The sequence below is a fragment of the Ascaphus truei genome, unplaced genomic scaffold (genome assembly GCF_040206685.1).
Source record: "Ascaphus truei isolate aAscTru1 unplaced genomic scaffold, aAscTru1.hap1 HAP1_SCAFFOLD_271, whole genome shotgun sequence".
NCBI classification, from domain to species: Eukaryota; Metazoa; Chordata; class Amphibia; order Anura; family Ascaphidae; genus Ascaphus; species Ascaphus truei.
Genome location: NW_027455653.1, coordinates 404,312 through 423,767, shown reverse-complemented (window position 1 = coordinate 423,767; position 19,456 = coordinate 404,312). Strand labels below are relative to the sequence as shown.

The following is a 19,456-nucleotide window of genomic DNA, read 5'->3' as shown; positions in this document are numbered from 1 at the left end:
AGCGGAAGGGGAGGGGCAGGTTGAGTCAGCGGAGGGGGGGGCAGGTAGAGTCAGCGAGAGGGTGGGGGCAGGTAGAGTGAGCAGGGGGGCGCAGGTTGAGTCAGCGGGAGGGGGGGCAGGTAGAGTTAGCGAGAGGGGGGAGCAGGTTGAGTCAGCAGGAGGGGAGGGCAGGTTGAGTCAGCGAGAGAGGGGGCAGGTAGAGTCAGCGGGAGGGGGGGGAAGGTAGAGTCAGCAGGAGGGGAGGGGCAGGTAGAGTCAGCGGGAGGAGGGGCAGGTAGAGTCAGCAGGAGGGGGGGCAGGTAGAGTCAGCGGGAGGGGAGGGGCAGGTTGAGTCAGCAGGAGGGGAGGGCAGGTTGAGTCAGCGAGAGGGGGGGCAGGTAGAGTCAGCGGGAGGGGGGGGAAGGTAGAGTCAGCAGGAGGGGAGGGGCAGGTAGAGTCAGCGGGAGGAGGGGCAGGTAGAGTCAGCAGGAGGGGGGGCAGGTAGAGTCAGCGGGAGGGGAGGGGCAGGTAGAGTCAGCGGGAGGGGGGGGCACGTAGAGTCAGCGGGAGGGGGGGCAGGTAGAGTCAGCGGGAGGGGAGGGGCAGGTAGAGTCAGCGGGAGGGGGGGGGCAGGTAGAGTCAGCGGGACGGGGAGGGCAGGTTGAGTCAGCGGGAGGGGGGGGCAGGTAGAGTCAGCGGGAGGGGAGGGGCAGGTTGAGTCAGCGGGAGGGGGGGCAGGTAGTCAGCGGGAGGGGAGGGGCAGGTAGAGTCAGCGGGAGGGGGGCAGGTAGAGTCAGTGGGGGGGGGCAGGTTGAGTCAGCGGGAGGGGGGGGCAGGTTGAGTCAGCGGGGGGGGCAGGTTGAGTCAGCGGGAGGGGGGGGGCAGGTTTAGTCAGCGGGAGGGGGGGAAGGTTGAGTCAGCGAGAGGGGGGGCAGGTAGAGTCAGCGGGAGGGGGGGCAGGTAGAGTCAGCGGGAGGGGCAGGTAGAGTCAGCGGGAGGGGGGGCAGGTAGAGTCAGCGGGAGGGGGGGGCAGGTAGAGTCAGCGGGAGGGGGGGGCAGGTAGAGTCAGCGGGAGGGGGGGCAGGTAGAGTCAGCGGGAGGGGGGGGCAGGTAGAGTCAGCGGGAGGGGAGGGGCAGGTAGAGTCAGCGGGAGGGGGGGCAGGTTGAGTCAGCGGGGGGGCAGGTTGAGTCAGCGGGGGGGGGCAGGTTGAGTCAGCGGGAGGGGGGGGCAGGTTGAGTCAGCGGGAGGGGGGGGCAGGTTGAGTCAGCGGGGGGGGCAGGTTGAGTCAGCGGGAGGGGGGGGCAGGTTTAGTCAGCGGGAGGGGGGGAAGGTTGAGTCAGCGAGAGGGGGGGCAGGTAGAGTCAGCGGGAGGGGGGGACAGGTAGAGTCAGCGGGAGGGGCAGGTAGAGTCAGCGAGAGGGGGGGGCAGGTAGAGTGAGCGGGAGGGGGGGGCAGGTAGAGTCAGCGGGAGGGGGGGGCAGGTAGAGTCAGCGGGAGGGGGGGGCAGGTAGAGTCAGCGGGAGGGGGGGGCAGGTAGAGTCAGCGGGAGGGGGGGGCAGGTAGAGTCAGCGGGAGGGGGGGGCAGGTAGAGTCAGCGGGAGGGGAGGGGAGGGGCAGGTAGAGTCAGCGGGAGGGGGGGCAGGTAGAGTCAGCGGGAGGGGGGGCAGGTAGAGTCAGCGGGAGGGGGGGCAGGTAGAGTCAGCGGGAGGGGGGGGCAGGTAGAGTCAGCGGGGGACGCGCAGGTTGAGTCAGAGGGAGGGGGGCAGGTAGAGTCAGCGAGGGGGGGCAGGTTGAGTCAGCGGGAGGGGGGGCAGGTAGAGTCAGCGGCAGGGGGGGCAGGTAGAGTCAGCGGGGGGGGCGCAGTTAGAGTCAGCGGGGGGGGCGCAGGTAGAGTCAGCGGGGGGGGGCGCAGGTTGAGTCAGCGGGGAGGGCGCAGGTTGAGTCAGCGGGGGGGGCGCAGGTTGCGTCAGCGGGGGGGGGCGCAGGTAGAGTCAGCGGGGGGGCGCATGTTGAGTCAGCGGGGGGGGGCGCAGGTAGAGTCAGCGGGGGGGGTGCAGGTAGAGTCAGCGGGGGGGGTGCAGGTAGAGTCAGCGGGGGGGGCGCAGGTAGAGTCAGCGGGGGGGGCGCAGGTAGAGTCAGCGGGGAGGGCGCAGGTTGAGTCAGTGGGGGGGGGCGCAGGTTGAGTCAGCGGGGGGGCGCAGGTAGAGTCAGCGGGGGGGGCGCAGGTTGAGTCAGCAGGGAGGGCGCAGGTTGAGTCAGCGGGGGGGGCGCAGGTTGAGTCAGCGGGGAGGGCGCAGGTTGAGTCAGCGGGGGGGGCGCAGGTTGAGTCAGCGGGGGGGGCGCAGGTTGAGTCAGCGGGGGGGGCGCAGGTTGAGTCAACGGGGGGGCGCAGGTAGAGTCAGCGGGGGGGGCGCAGGTTGAGTCAGCGTGGGGGGGTGCAGGTTGAGTCAGCGGGGGGGTGCAGGTTGAGTCAGCGGGGGGGGCGCAGGTAGAGTCAGCGGGGGGGGCGCAGGTTGAGTCAGCGGGGGGGCGCATGTAGAGTCAGCGGGGGGGGCGCAGGTTGAGTCAGCGGGGGGGGGCGCAGGTAGAGTCAGCGGTGGGGGCGCAGGTTGAGTCAGCGGGGGGCGCAGGTAGAGTCAGCGGTGGGGGCGCAGGTAGAGTCAGCGGGGGGGCGCAGGTAGAGTCAGCGGGGGGGCGCAGGTTATCAGCCGCAGATCTGGTCTCACGGTTCGGGTTTTCCACAGAGCTGAACCAGCTGACTGGCGTGGCGGCCATTTTGCGCTTCCCGGTGGTAGATTTGTCGGAGGACGAGTCCAGCTCGGAGGAGGACTAGCCCCACCCCCGTGCTACGTCTGGATTCCTATTGGTTGCTTCCAGGCTCCACCCACAGCGTCACTTTGCACAGAAATACAGCTGAACACTGTCTGATTGGCCGTCTGCCTCGTTATTTAATAAGAGGTCACAGGTCATAAGGGGCACGGCGTTACTCACTGCAGGGTGGGGGGTGCCCTGGTGTGAGGGCGAGGGGTTACTCACTGCAGGATGGGGGGTGCCCTGGTGTGAGGCGAGGCGTTACTCACTGCAGGATGGGGGGTGCCCTGGTGTGAGGGCGAGGGGTTACTCACTGCAGGATGGGGGGTGCCCTGGTGTGAGGGCGAGGCGTTACTCACTGCAGGGTGGGGGGGTGCCCTGGTGTGAGGGCGAGGGGTTACTCACTGCAGGATGGGGGGTGCCCTGGTGAGAGGGCGAGGGGTTACTCACTGCAGGATGGGGGGTGCCCTGGTGAGAGGGCGAGGGGTTACTCACTGCAGGATGGGGGGTGCCCTGGTGTGAGGGCGAGGGGTTACTCACTGCAGGATGGGGGGTGCCCTGGTGAGAGGGCGAGGGGTTACTCACTGCAGGATGGGGGGTACCCTGGTGTGAGGGCGAGGCGTTACTCACTGCAGGATGGGGGGTGCCCTGGTGAGAGGGCGAGGGGTTACTCACTGCAGGATGGGGGGTGCCCTGGTGTGAGGGCGAGGGGTTACTCACTGCAGGATGGGGGGTGCCCTGGTGTGAGGGCGAGGCGTTACTCACTGCACTATAGGGGGTGCCCTGGTGATAGGGCGAGGCGTTACTCACTGCAGGATGGGGGGTGCCCTGGTGAGAGGGCGAGGGGTTACTCACTGCAGGATGGGGGGTGCCCTGGTGTGAGGGCGAGGGGTTACTCACTGCAGGATGGGGGGTGCCCTGGTGTGAGGGCGAGGCGTTACTCACTGCAGGATAGGGGGTGCCCTGGTGATGAGGCGAGGGGTTACTCACTGCAGGATGGGGGGTGCCCTGGTGTGAGGGCGAGGGGTTACTCACTGCAGGATGGGGGGTGCCCTGGTGAGAGGGCGAGGGGTTACTCACTGCAGGATGGGGGGTGCCCTGGTGTGAGGGCGAGGCGTTACTCACTGCAGGGTGGGGGTGCCCTGGTGTGAGGGCGAGGGGTTACTCACTGCAGGATAGGGGGTGCCCTGGTGATAGGGCGAGGGGTTACTCACTGCAGGATTGGGGGTGCCCTGGTGTGAGGGCGAGGGGTTACTCACTGCAGGATGGAGGGTGCCCTGGTGTGAGGGCGAGGCGTTACTCACTGCAGGGTGGGGTGCCCTGGTGTGAGGGCGAGGGGTTTCTCACTGCAGGATAGGGGGTGCCCTGGTGTGAGGGCGAGGGGTTACTCACTGCAGGATGGGGGGTGCCCTGGTGAGAGGGCGAGGGGTTACTCACTGCAGGATGGGGGGTGCCCTGGTGTGAGGGCGAGGGGTTACTCACTGCAGGATGGGGGGTGCCCTGGTGTGAGGGCGAGGCGTTACTCACTGCAGGATTGGGGGTGCCCTGGTGTGAGGGCGAGGGGTTACTCACTGCAGGATGGGGGGTGCCCTGGTGAGAGGGCGAGGCGTTACTCACTGCAGGATGGGGGTTGCCCTGGTGATAGGGCGAGGGGTTACTCACTGCAGGATGGGGGGTGCCCTGGTGTGAGGGCGAGGGGTTACTCACTGCAGGATGGGGGGTGCCCTGGTGAGAAGGCGAGGCGTTACTCACTGCAGGATGGGGGGTGCCCTGGTGAGAGGGCGAGGGGTTACTCACTGCAGGATGGGGGGTGCCCTGGTGAGAGGGCGAGGGATTACTCACTGCAGGATGGGGGGTGCCCTGGTGAGAGGGCGAGGGGTTACTCACTGCAGGATGGGGGGTGCCCTGGTGAGAGGGCGAGGGGTTACTCACTGCAGGATGGGGGGTGCCCTGGTGTGAGGGCGAGGCGTTACTCACTACAGGATAGGGGGTGCCCTGGTGTGAGGGCGAGGCGTTACTCACTGCAGGATGGGGGGTGCCCTGGTGAGAGGGCGAGGGGTTACTCACTGCAGGATGGGGGGTGCCCTGGTGAGAGGGCGAGGGGTTACTCACTGCAGGATGGGGGGTGCCCTGGTGAGAGGGCGAGGGGTTACTCACTGCAGGATGGGGGGTGCCCTGGTGAGAGGGCGAGGGGTTACTCACTGCAGGATGGGGGGTGCCCTGGTGAGAGGGCGAGGGGTTACTCACTGCAGGATGGGGGGTGCCCTGGTGTGAGGGCGAGGCGTTACTCACTGCAGGGTGGGGGGTGCCCTGGTGTAAGGGCGAGGGGTTACTCACTGCAGGATGGGGGGTGCCCTGGTGAGAGGGCGAGGGGTTACTCACTGCAGGATGGGGGGTGCCCTGGTGAGAGGGCGAGGGGTTACTCACTGCAGGATGGGGGGTGCCCTGGTGAGAGGGCGAGGGGTTACTCACTGCAGGATGGGGGGTGCCCTGGTGAGAGGGCGAGGGGTTACTCACTGCAGGATGGGGGGTGCCCTGGTGAGAGGGCTAGGGGTTACTCACTGCAGGATGGGCGGTGCCCTGGTGAGAGGGCGAGGGGTTACTCACTGCAGGATGGGGGGTGCCCTGGTGAGAGGGCGAGGGGTTACTCACTGCAGGATGGGGGGTGCCCTGGTGAGAGGGCGAGGGGTTACTCACTGCAGGATGGGGGGTGCCCTGGTGTGAGGGCGAGGCGTTACTCACTACAGGATGGGGGGTGCCCTGGTGAGAGGGCGAGGCGTTACTCACTGCAGGATGGGGGGTGCCGTGGTGAGAGGGCGAGGGGTTACTCACTGCAGGATGGGGGGTGCCCTGGTGAGAGGGCGAGGGGTTACTCACTGCAGGATGGGGGGTGCCCTGGTGAGAGGGCGAGGGGTTACTCACTGCAGGATGGGGGGTGCCCTGGTGAGAGGGCGAGGGGTTACTCACTGCAGGATGGGGGGTGCCCTGGTGAGAGGGCGAGGGGTTACTCACTGCAGGATGGGGGGTGCCCTGGTGAGAGGGCGAGGGGTTACTCACTGCAGGATGGGGGGTGCCCTGGTGAGAGGGCGAGGGGTTACTCACTGCAGGATGGGGGGTGCCCTGGTGAGAGGGCGAGGGGTTACTCACTGCAGGATGGGGGGTGCCCTGGTGAGAGGGCGAGGGGTTACTCACTGCAGGATGGGGGGTGCCCTGGTGTGAGGGCGAGGCGTTACTCACTGCAGGATGGGGGGTGCCCTGGTGTGAGGGCGAGGGATTACTCACTGCAGGATGGGGGGGGGTCTTGTGTGAGGGCGAGGGGTTAATGAAGTTGGCAACGCAGCCAGCAATACAACAAAAGGGAACAGGTTTTGGGGGTGCTTAAAGACAATTATATGACCCAAATTATTGAGGAACCAACCAGGAGAGGGGCAGTTCTGGATTTGGTCATATTAAACAATGTAGAAGTAATAACAAATATTGAAGTCCTGGAACATTTGGGTAACAGTGATCATAACATGGTCTCATTTTAAATAAATTATCAAAAAACAGATTATTTGGGTTCAACAAAGACCTTAAACTTTAGAAAGGCAGATTTTAATAAACTGAGGTCTAATCTACAAGTAATACAATGGGATGATGTTTTTGCAGGGAAAATGTGGAAGATAAATGGGCAGTCTTTAAAACATTGTTAGAAAAGCACACTTATCAGTGTATACCCTTGGGTAATAAGTATAAAAGAAATAAGTCAAAACCAATGTGGCTAAATAAACAGGTAGGGGAGGAAATGGACAAGAAGAGGAAGGCGTTTAGATTCTTTAAGTCAGAAGGGACGGAGACATCGTATAAGAATTATAAGGAATGTAACAAAAATTGCAAAAGGGCAATTAAATTAGCAAAAATGGATAATGAAAAAAGGATTGCAATAGAAAGTAAGGTCAACCCTAAAAAGTTCTTTAAGTACCTTAATAACAAAAAAATGAGAAAATAAAATATAGGCGCCTTTCAGTGTGAGATGGGAAGGCAGATTATTGGAGATAAGGAAAAAGCTGAGGTATTAAACACATTCTTTGCCTCTGTGTTTACCAGGGAAGAATCAAGTTCAATAGTAGTGCCGCAGGAAGAAGCCACAACCTCCATATTAATGACCAATTGGGTAACTGAGGAAGAAGTTCATAAGCGACTTGAAAAAATGAAAGTAAATAAGGCACCTGGCCCCGATGGCATACATCCAAGGGTTCTCAAGGAGTTAAGCTCAGTAACCGCCAAACCATTATATTTAATATTCAAGGACTCCATTTCCACAGGCTCAGTACCACAAGATTGGCGTAATGCAGATGTGGTGCCTATATTTAAAAAGGGAGCTAGATCACAACCGGGAAATTACAGACCTGTAAGCCTGACTTAAATAGTGGGGAAGCTACTTGAAGGTTTAATACGGGATAATATTCAGGAATACCTAATGGAAAACAAAATTATTAGTAATAGTCAGCATGGATTTATGAAGGATAGATCTTGCCAAACTAACCTTATTTGTTTCTTTGAGGAGGTAAGTAGGAATTTAGACCAGGGTAATGCAGTTGATGTGGTCTACTTAGATTTTGCAAAGGCTTTTGATACGGTTTCACACAAGAGGTTGGTGTACAAAATAAAGAAAGTTGGACTCAGTAATAATATTTACACCTGGATTGAAAACTGGTTAAAGGACAGACAACAGAGGGTTGTCATAAATGGAACTTTTTCAGGTTGGGCTAAAGTCGTGAGTGGAGTACCTCAGGGATCGGTACTGGGACCCCTGCTTTTTAACTTGTTTATTAATGACCTTGAGGTTGGGATCGAGAGCAAAGTCTCCATCTTTGCTGATGACACTAAATTGTGTAAGGTAATAGAATCAGAGCAGGATGTAATTTCTCTTCGGAAGGACTTGGAGAGACTGGAAACGTGGGCAGGTAAATGGCAGATGAGGTTTAATACAGATAAATGTAAGGTTATGCATTTGGGAAACAAGAATAAAAAGGCGACTTAAAAATTAATTCGTGAGAGCGCAGCTCCTCCACCTGAGAGCGCCGTGTGAGACCGCCACACGCGAGAGTGCAGCTCCCCTCCCGACGATCCTTCTCCTCCAGACTGCACGAGCCCCCCCGTGCCCAGACACGCCCCCCTCTCCCCATCACCCAGAAGCGCCTGCCCTCGCCTACCTCGCCCCGTCACTCAAATGCGCCCCCCCTCGCCCAGAAGCGCCCCCCCCCCCAAACCCCGTCACCCAGACGAGCCCCTCCCCCGCGGCGCAGACCTCGGCCTTCGTCTTCTTCTCGGCCGCCATAAGCTGAGTCCTTAGTACTGCCCGTGGGATGAATAGTTCTTTTGAAAGCTCCTTGTACTGTCCCCGAATATATTTGTATATAGTTATCATATCCCCTCTTAGACGCCTCTTTTCTAATGTAAATAAATCTAATTTAGCTAGCCTCTCCTCATAAGTTAGATTGTCCATCCCCTTTATTAATTTGGTGGCTCTTCTCTGCACTCTCTCTAGTTCCATAATGTCTTTTCTTAGGATTGGTGCCCAAAATTGTACTCCATATTCAAGCTGTGGTTTTACTAATGCTTTGTAAAGGGGCATAATTATGTTTACTTCCCTTCCATCCATTGCCCGTTTGATGCAAGATAAGATCTTGTTTGCCTTTGCAGCTACTGCCTGACTTTGGGCACTATTGCTAAGCCTGCTGTCTCCAAGCACTCCTAAATCCTTCTCCATCAAGGATTCCCCCAATATATCCCATTTAAATTGTACACACCGCGCCCGGCGTCACTCCTCCAGGTTATCTCTAAGCGAATATACCCTGCTATAATATACACACCGCGCCCGGCGTCACTCCTCCAGGTTATCTCTAAGCGAATATACCCCGCTATAATATACACACCGCGCCCGACGTCACTCCTCCAGGTTATCTCTAAGCGAATATACCCTGCTATAATATACACACCGCGCCCGGCGTCACTCCTCCAGGTTATCTCTAAGCGAATATACCCCGCTATAATATACACACCGCGCCCGACGTCACTCCCCCAGGTTATCGCTAAGCGAATATACCCTGCTATAATATACACACCGCGCCCGACGTCACTCCTCCAGGTTATCGCTAAGCGAATATACCCCGCTATAATATACACACCGCGCCCGACGTCACTCCTCCAGGTTATCGCTAAGCGAATATACCCTGCTATAATATACACACCGCGCCCGACGTCACTCCTCCAGGTTATCTCTAAGCGAATATACCCCGCTATAAAGTGAGGTTTTTAAGTGATACAGTTAGACTACAGTTAATATATATATATATAGTTAATATACTCACCTTCTTCATGCAAGACCAATAACCAATAACCTCAGCTGATATGACATGGATCTAATTGCATTCTCTTCACAGGTATGTTCCTGATGTTGAAACCCTCTGTATAAGACTGAATCTGGCCTTGTTGAATTGATATATAAGTTAGTATGTTTGAATGTAAAAAGTATTTTTTTTTTTTTTCTTTTCCTCTTAACTCTGTGCTGTTAATTGAACAAATGGAACAAGGTGACTGATTGGGGAGGGGGAGGGTCATGTGACCTTTTTTTTGTGTATAATACTAACAGCTCAGCTGCATTTGGCAGGAACTGCATTAGGCAGTGAGGCATTTAAAGTGAGGTTTTTAAGTGATACAGTTAGACTACAGTTTGACTAGAGGTGACTGGGGACTGCTTCTTTCTGCAAACTCTTTAACTCAAGACAACAAATGGTAAGCTATTCAGATCACACTATGATCCCATGCTTGTTAGCCTGCATAGTTTAACCCCCCACCCCTTTACAACTTCTTTCACTGCAGCCTCTCCCAAAACTGACTGCACAAAACACTGAAACCCTGAATTGACCCTAGCATTGCAATGCAGCAAAACACATGACAAGGTACAGGTTCACCCCTGCTGTTTAGTCTGCACACACTCACTCTGCTCATAACAGCTCCATGCAACACTGCCTACCTCTGGCATCATGAACCTGCTATGTCTTCTAACTTTTTTCTTTCTCCTGGCCTCATGGAGATGTTACTCCCTCTATCCACTACAAACTCCTCCATCCTGGCCCGCACCCAACATCACCATACACCCTGGACTACTCAAAAGCCTTGCACTATCTACTGAATGTTGGTGGAGAACTCTAAAAACCAGCACACCAACCACTGCTCACTCTAATGGAAAACACCACAAATTTACAACTTGTAAACAACTACCCAAATTTCTTCTCATACTATTACTCTCTCTAGCAGGTGATATTGAAACTAACCCAGGTCCTCCCATTTCAGCTCTGTCCCATGCCCCTGAGAATTCCACCTTTAAATTCCAAAAAGGGCTATCTGTCGCCCATATAAACATCCGGAGCCTGCTGCCCAAACTAGACGAACTAAGGGCATGGTGCCTTATGCATAAACCCAAAGCCATCGTTCTTACAGAAACATGGCTATCCTCTAAAACCCCAGATGCAAATATCGCCATTCAGGGATACTCCATTTTTAGGAGAGATAGGTCAAAGAGAGGAGGAGGGGTGTTATTTTATATTGCAGACACCTTACAATTTACACTGCTACATTGCCCACCAAGTCCACCCTCTTTTGAAACTCTAGTTGGCAAAATCTGCCTCCCCTTTTCTAAGCCCATCTTGCTTGCTGGCATCTACCGCCCCCCTAAAGCCCTTCCACAATCCTTGACTGATATCACCCAATTTCTTGCCTCCATTTCCTCTCTGAATGAGAAGAGTGAGCTGCTAGTTCTTGGGGATTTCAACTTCAATTGGCTTGACCCTAAAAACCACAAAATCCAGATACAACTCAAGTCACTTAACCTATCGCAACTCATTTCCCAACCCACACGAATAAACCTGAAGTCGCATAACCATTCCTTGCTAGACTGGATTCTCTCCTCAAACCCCAGCAGAATCCAATCCTCTGGCATCCTTCCTGACATTTTCAGTGACCATGCAATAGTGTACTGTGTAAGGAAAATTAAACCGCCCCATTCAAGCCCCAAAGTTCTCCTAACTAGAACATTTAAAAACTTTAACCCACAACAGTTTCTGGATGACCTTACCAACTGCCCATGGCACAGAATCGATTTAATTCCCGACCCCGATTCTGCGCTCGACTATTTCCAATCCGAGTTCTTAAAACTCTGCGATACCCATGCTCCACTACGCAAAATAAGGGTACGGGGGGCCCACCTTCCATGGGTTACACCTGACCTTATAGCACTCTACCAGTTCAGGGATGCCTTGTGGAAAAGCTACAAAGTAACTGGCACTACCAAGGATCTCAATCACTACAGATGCCTGCGGAACGTGTGCACAAGGCAAACAAGGCATGCAAAAGCACAATATTACTCTGACAATCTCCTCCAGAATACATCAAACCCAGCTAATTTCTGGAAGGTTATCAACAATATATTCCAGCCTCCTAACCATCAACAACCAAGTAATATCACTAAGGGGGATATTACTCTGACAAACCCCACTGACATTGCAAATGCATTCAATGATTACTTTGTGGGGTGTGCCACTAACCTATTAGCGAAACGCAGCACAAACCCCAAACCTGAATCTCATCCTGGGAGTACCCCTATAGTCCCACCCCCTCCCAACACTGCCCACAATTTTCAATTTAGCCCAGTATCTGAAGAGGAGATTACACAAGCGCTCCTCAAACTAAAACTAAGCAGCCAATGTGGACCCGACTTACTACAATCTAGGTTCCTACGACTTGGTGCCCCAGCCATTGCCAAACCAATTGCGTCGATAGTCAACTCTATCCTGTCTGCAGGCCATATCCCTAAGACCTGGAAAACTGCCAGAGTTGTCCCAATCTTCAAAAGTGGGGACAAAAACACTGTCTCAAACTACAGGCCAATCTCACTTCTCCCAATTCTATCCAAAGTTATGGAAAAATGTGTCCACTCCCAATTAAGCGAGTTCTACACCAAGACAAATTTCCCTAGCCAATTCCAGTCTGGGTTTCGTCCCAAACACTCCACCGTAACTACCCTGCTAAAAGTTTGCAATGAAATCCAGTGTGGAATGGAACGGGGACAACTCACTGGTGCAGTATTCCTAGATTTTGCAAAGGCTTTTGACACAGTTGATCATGCTATCCTGCTTAACAAACTCCAGAGCTCTGGAATAGGGAAACATGCTTTAAACTGGTTTCAGTCCTACCTATCAGGAAGATCCCAACATGTGTCCATCTCAGGCTCTAACTCCAACCCCCTGGATATCACCTGTGGTGTCCCGCAAGGCTCTGTTCTGGGGCCCCTACTCTTCTCAGTGTTCATTAATGATCTTCCCACAGCTTGTAAGGAAGCCTCAATACACATGTATGCAGATGACACAATCCTGTATGCACACAGCCATAGCCTCTCTGACCTTCAACACATACTTCAGTCTGACTTTTTGAGACTCGAAAACTGGATTTCCCAAAACAAACTGTTTTTAAACACTGACAAGACTGTAACAATGGTATTTGGGACCAAGACTAAATTTGTAAAGCTTCCAGTGACTGAGCTCCTGATTAGAACCAACGCTAAAACCACCCTAACACCTGTCACTAGTTTTAAATACCTGGGCTTATGGTTTGACTCCCACTTAACATTCGGGATGCACATTGATACCCTGACAACCAAGACCTATGCCAAACTAGGGGTACTTTACAGGAACAAATCCTCCCTAAGTCTCCTGGTCAGAAAGCGTATTGCACAGCAGATGCTAATGCCAATTATTGACTATGGAGACATAGTATATGGCTCGGCTCCTCAAACCCACCTTAGCAAACTTGACACCCTCTACAATTCAATTTGTCGTTTTGTTCTCCAATGCAACTACAACACACATCACTGCGAAATGCTCAAAGAACTAGATTGGTCATCACTAGAGTCTAGGCGCAAAGTTCACCTTTCCTGTCTCACCCTCAAATACTTTCTGGGCAAGCTACCCAGCTACCTGAACAAGCTCCTCACCCCTACCACATGCAGTACCTATCACCTGAGATCAGACTCCAAAAGACTATTCATGGTCCCAAGACTCAACAAAGTATCCGGACGTTCCTCCTTCTCCTTCCGTGCACCCCAAAACTGGAACAACCTACCAGAGACTCTCACATCCACCACCAGCTTAAGTTCTTTCAAATCTAAGGCTGTCTCACACTTTAATCTGGTCTGTAACTGTTTCATAAGCTCATAATATATATTTTCTTTAACTGTGCATGCAATGTCTTGTATATAAATGTATACCTTGTTCATTTATGTAACTGTATTTGTAACCATGTATTATTTGTTTTACTCTGTGCCCAGGACATACTTGAAAACGAGAGGTAACTCTCAATGTATTACTTCCTGGTAAAATATTTTATAAATAAATAAATAAATAAATAATATACACACCGCGCCCGACGTCACTCCTCCAGGTTATCTCTAAGCGAATATACCCCGCTATAATATACACGCCGCGCCCGACGTCACTCCTCCAGGTTATCTCTAAGCGAATATACCCTGCTATAATATACACACCGCGCCCGACGTCACTCCTCCAGGTTATCGCTAAGCGAATATACCCTGCTATAATATACACACCGCGCCCGACGTCACTCCTCCAGGTTATCGCTAAGCGAATATACCCCGCTATAATATACACACACCGCCCGACGTCACTCCTCCAGGTTATCTCTAAGCGAATATACCCCGCTATAATATACACACCGCGCCCGACGTCACTCCTCCAGGTTATCGCTAAGCGAATATACCCCGCTATAATATACACGCCGCGCCCGACGTCACTCCTCCAGGTTATCGCTAAGCGAATATACCCCGCTATAATATACACACCGCGCCCGACGTCACTCCTCCAGGTTATCTCTAAGCGAATATACCCCGCTATAATATACACACCGCGCCCGACGTCACTCCCCCAGGTTATCGCTAAGCGAATATACCCCGCTATAATATACACACCGCGCCCGACGTCACTCCTCCAGGTTATCTCTAAGTGAATATACCCCGCTATAATATACACACCGCGCCCGACGTCACTCCCCCAGGTTATCGCTAAGCGAATATACCCCGCTATAATATACACACCGCGCCCGACGTCACTCCTCCAGGTTATCTCTAAGCGAATATACCCCGCTATAATATACACACCGCGCCCGACGTCACTCCCCCAGGTTATCGCTAAGCGAATATACCCCGCTATAATATACACACCGCGCCCGACGTCACTCCTCCAGGTTATCTCTAAGTGAATATACCCCGCTATAATATACACACCGCGCCCGACGTCACTCCCCCAGGTTATCGCTAAGCGAATATACCCCGCTATAATATACACACCGCGCCCGACGTCACTCCTCCAGGTTATCGCTAAGCGAATATACCCCGCTATAATATACACACCGCGCCCGACGTCACTCCTCCAGGTTATCTCTAAGCGAATATACCCGCTATAATATACACGCCGCGCCCGACGTCACTCCTCCAGGTTATCTCTAAGCGAATATACCCTGCTATAATATACACACCGTGCCCGACGTCACTCCTCCAGGTTATCTCTAAGCGAATATACCCCGCTATAATATACACACCGCGCCCGACGTCACTCCTCCAGGTTATCGCTAAGCGAATATACCCCGCTATAATATACACACCGCGCCCGACGTCACTCCTCCAGGTTATCTCTAAGCGAATATACCCGCTATAATATACACGCCGCGCCCGACGTCACTCCTCCAGGTTATCTCTAAGCGAATATACCCTGCTATAATATACACACCGTGCCCGACGTCACTCCTCCAGGTTATCTCTAAGCGAATATACCCCGCTATAATATACACACCGCGCCCGACGTCACTCCTCCAGGTTATCTCTAAGCGAATATACCCCGCTATAATATACACGCCGCGCCCGACGTCACTCCTCCAGGTTATCGCTAAGCGAATATACCCCGCTATAATATACACACCGCGCCCGACGTCACTCCTCCAGGTTATCTCTAAGCGAATATACCCCGCTATAATATACACACCGCGCCCGACGTCACTCCTCCAGGTTATCTCTAAGCGAATATACCCCGCTATAATATACACACCGCGCCCGACGTCACTCCTCCAGGTTATCGCTAAGCGAATATACCCCGCTATAATATACACACCGCGCCCGACGTCACTCCTCCAGGTTATCTCTAAGCGAATATACCCCGCTATAATATACACACCGCGCCCGACGTCACTCCTCCAGGTTATCGCTAAGCGAATATACCCCGCTATAATATACACGCCGCGCCCGACGTCACTCCTCCAGGTTATCTCTAAGCGAATATACCCCGCTATAATATACACACCGCGCCCGACGTCACTCCTCCAGGTTATCTCTAAGCGAATATACCCCGCTATAATATACACACCGCGCCCGACGTCACTCCTCCAGGTTATCTCTAAGCGAATATACCCTGCTATAATATACACGCCGCGCCCGACGTCACTCCTCCAGGTTATCGCTAAGCGAATATACCCCGCTATAATATACACCGCGCCCGACGTCACTCCTCCAGGTTATCGCTAAGCGAATATACCCTGCTATAATATACACGCCGCGCCCGACGTCACTCCTCCAGGTTATCTCTAAGCGAATATACCCTGCTATAATATACACGCCGCGCCCGACGTCACTCCTCCAGGTTATCGCTAAGCGAATATACCCCGCTATAATATACACGCCGCGCCCGACGTCACTCCTCCAGGTTATCTCTAAGCGAATATACCCTGCTATAATATACACGCCGCGCCCGACGTCACTCCTCCAGGTTATCGCTAAGCGAATATACCCTGCTATAATATACACACCGCGCCCGACGTCACTCCTCCAGGTTATCTCTAAGCGAATATACCCTGCTATAATATACACGCCGCGCCCGACGTCACTCCTCCAGGTTATCGCTAAGCGAATATACCCTGCTGTAATATACACACCGCGCCCGACGTCACTCCTCCAGGTTATCTCTAAGCGAATATACCCCGCTATAATATACACACCGCGCCCGACGTCACTCCTCCAGGTTATCGCTAAGCGAATATACCCTGCTATAATATACACACCGCGCCCGACGTCACTCCTCCAGGTTATCTCTAAGCGAATATACCCCGCTATAATATACACGCCGCGCCCGACGTCACTCCTCCAGGTTATCTCTAAGCGAATATACCCCGCTATAATATACACACCGCGCCCGGCGTCACTCCTCCAGGTTATCTCTAAGCGAATATACCCCGCTATAATATACACACCGCGCCCGACGTCACTCCTCCAGGTTATCGCTAAGCGAATATACCCCGCTATAATATACACGCCGCGCCCGACGTCACTCCTCCAGGTTATCTCTAAGCGAATATACCCCGCTATAATATACACGCCGCGCCCGACGTCACTCCTCCAGGTTATCTCTAAGCGAATATACCCCGCTATAATATACACACCGCGCCCGACGTCACTCCTCCAGGTTATCTCTAAGCGAATATACCCCGCTATAATATACACGCCGCGCCCGTCACTCCTCCAGGTTATCGCTAAGCGAATATACCCCGCTATAATATACACGCCGCGCCCGACGTCACTCCTCCAGGTTATCGCTAAGCGAATATACCCCGCTATAATATACACGCCGCGCCCGACGTCACTCCTCCAGGTTATCGCTAAGCGAATATACCCCGCTATAATATACACGCCGCGCCCGACGTCACTCCTCCAGGTTATCGCTAAGCGAATATACCCCGCTATAATATACACGCCGCGCCCGACGTCACTCCTCCAGGTTATCGCTAAGCGAATATACCCCGCTATAATATACACGCCGCGCCCGACGTCACTCCTCCAGGTTATCGCTAAGCGAATATACCCCGCTATAATATACACGCCGCGCCCGACGTCACTCCCCCAGGTTATCTCTATGCGAATATACCCCGCTATAATATACACACCGCGCCCGACGTCACTCCTCCAGGTTATCTCTAAGCGAATATACCCTGCTATAATATACACGCCGCGCCCGACGTCACTCCTCCAGGTTATCTCTAAGCGAATATACCCCGCTATAATATACACACCGCGCCCGACGTCACTCCTCCAGGTTATCTCTAAGCGAATATACCCTGCTATAATATACACACCGCGCCCGACGTCACTCCTCCAGGTTATCGCTAAGCGAATATACCCCGCTATAATATACACGCCGCGCCCGACGTCACTCCTCCAGGTTATCTCTAAGCGAATATACCCCGCTATAATATACACACCGCGCCCGACGTCACTCCTCCAGGTTATCTCTAAGCGAATATACCCCGCTATAATATACACACCGCGCCGGACGTCACTACTCCAGGTTATCGCTAAGCGAATATACCCCGCTATAATATACACACCGCGCCCGACGTCACTCCTCCAGGTTATCGCTAAGCGAATATACCCCGCTATAATATACACACCGCGCCCGACGTCACTCCTCCAGGTTATCGCTAAGCGAATATACCCCGCTATAATATACACACACCGCCCGACGTCACTCCTCCAGGTTATCGCTAAGCGAATATACCCCGCTATAATATACACACCGCGCCCGACGTCACTCCTCCAGGTTATCGCTAAGCGAATATACCCCGCTATAATATACACACCGCGCCCGACGTCACTCCTCCAGGTTATCGCTAAGCGAATATACCCCGCTATAATATACACACACCGCCCGACGTCACTCCTCCAGGTTATCGCTAAGCGAATATACGCCGCTATAATATACACACCGCGCCCGACGTCACTCCCCCAGGTTATCTCTAATCGAATATACCCCGCTATAATATACACGCCGCGCCCGACGTCACTCCTCCAGGTTATCGCTAAGCGAATATACCCCGCTATAATATACACACCGCGCCCGACGTCACTCCTCCAGGTTATCGCTAAGCGAATATACCCCGCTATAATATACACACCGCGCCCGACGTCACTCCTCCAGGTTATCGCTAAGCGAATATACCCAGCTATAATATACACACCGCGCCCGACGTCACTCCTCCAGGTTATCTCTAAGCGAATATACCCCGCTATAATATACACACCGCGCCCGACGTCACTCCTCCAGGTTATCTCTAAGCGAATATACCCCGCTATAATATACACACCGCGCCCGACGTCACTCCTCCAGGTTATCTCTAAGCGAATATACCCCGCTATAATATACACGCCGCGCCCGACGTCACTCCTCCAGGTTATCGCTAAGCGAATATACCCCGCTATAATATACACACCGCGCCCGACGTCACTCCTCCAGGTTATCTCTAAGCGAATATACCCCGCTATAATATACACACCGTGCCCGACGTCACTCCTCCAGGTTATCTCTAAGCGAATATACCCTGCTATAATATACACGCCGCGCCCGACGTCACTCCTCCAGGTTATCTCTAAGCGAATATACCCTGCTATAATATACACGCCGCGCCCGACGTCACTCCTCCAGGTTATCTCTAAGCGAATATACCCCGCTATAATATACACGCCGCGCCCGACGTCACTCCTCCAGGTTATCTCTAAGCGAATATACCCCGCTATAATATACACCGCGCCCGACGTCACTCCTCCAGGTTATCTCTAAGCGAATATACCCTGCTATAATATACACGCCGCGCCCGACGTCACTCCTCCAGGTTATCGCTAAGCGAATATACCCCGCTATAATATACACGCCGCGCCCGACGTCACTCCTCCAGGTTATCTCTAAGCGAATATACCCCGCTATAATATACACACCGCGCCCGACGTCACTCCTCCAGGTTATCACTAAGCGAATATACCCCGCTATAATATACACACCGCGCCCGACGTCACTCCTCCAGGTTATCGCTAAGCGAATATACCCCGCTATAATATACACGCCGCGCCCGACGTCACTCCTCCAGGTTATCTCTAAGCGAATATACCCCGCTATAATATACACACCGCGCCCGACGTCACTCCTCCAGGTTATCTCTAAGCGAATATACCCCGCTATAATATACACGCCGCGCCCGGCGTCACTCCTCCAGGTTATCTCTAAGCGAATATACCCTGCTATAATATACACACCGCGCCCGACGTCACTCCTCCAGGTTATCGCTAAGCGAATATACCCCGCTATAATATACACGCCGCGCCCGACGTCACTCCTCCAGGTTATCTCTAAGCGAATATACCCCGCTATAATATACACACCGCGCCCGACGTCACTCCTCCAGGTTATCGCTAAGCGAATATACCCCGCTATAATATACACGCCGCGCCCGACGTCACTCCCCCAGGTTATCGCTAAGCGAATATACCCTGCTATAATATACACGCCGCGCCCGACGTCACTCCTCCAGGTTATCTCTAAGCGAATATACCCCGCTATAATATACACACCGCGCCCGACGTCACTCCTCCAGGTTATCTCTAAGCGAATATACCCCGCTATAATATACACACCGCGCCCGACGTCACTCCCCCAGGTTATCGCTAAGCGTATATACCCCGCTATAATATACACACCGCGCCCGACGTCACTCCTCCAGGTTATCGCTAAGCGAATATAC

General features: G+C 53.7%; 1 protein-coding gene across 2 annotated transcripts in view; it reads left to right on the top strand.

Moving 5' to 3' along the window:
• Positions 1-2,905, top strand: part of PELO (pelota mRNA surveillance and ribosome rescue factor) — a 62,122-nt gene extending 59,217 nt beyond the window's left edge. For both annotated transcript variants that reach the window (XM_075582899.1, XM_075582898.1), the window contains exon 13: positions 2,725-2,905. In XM_075582899.1, coding sequence (XP_075439014.1) covers positions 2,725-2,813 — 89 coding nt within the window. In that variant the 3' untranslated portion in view covers positions 2,814-2,905. The remainder of the gene's footprint in view (positions 1-2,724) is intronic.
• The last annotated feature ends 16,551 nt before the right edge of the window (positions 2,906-19,456 follow it).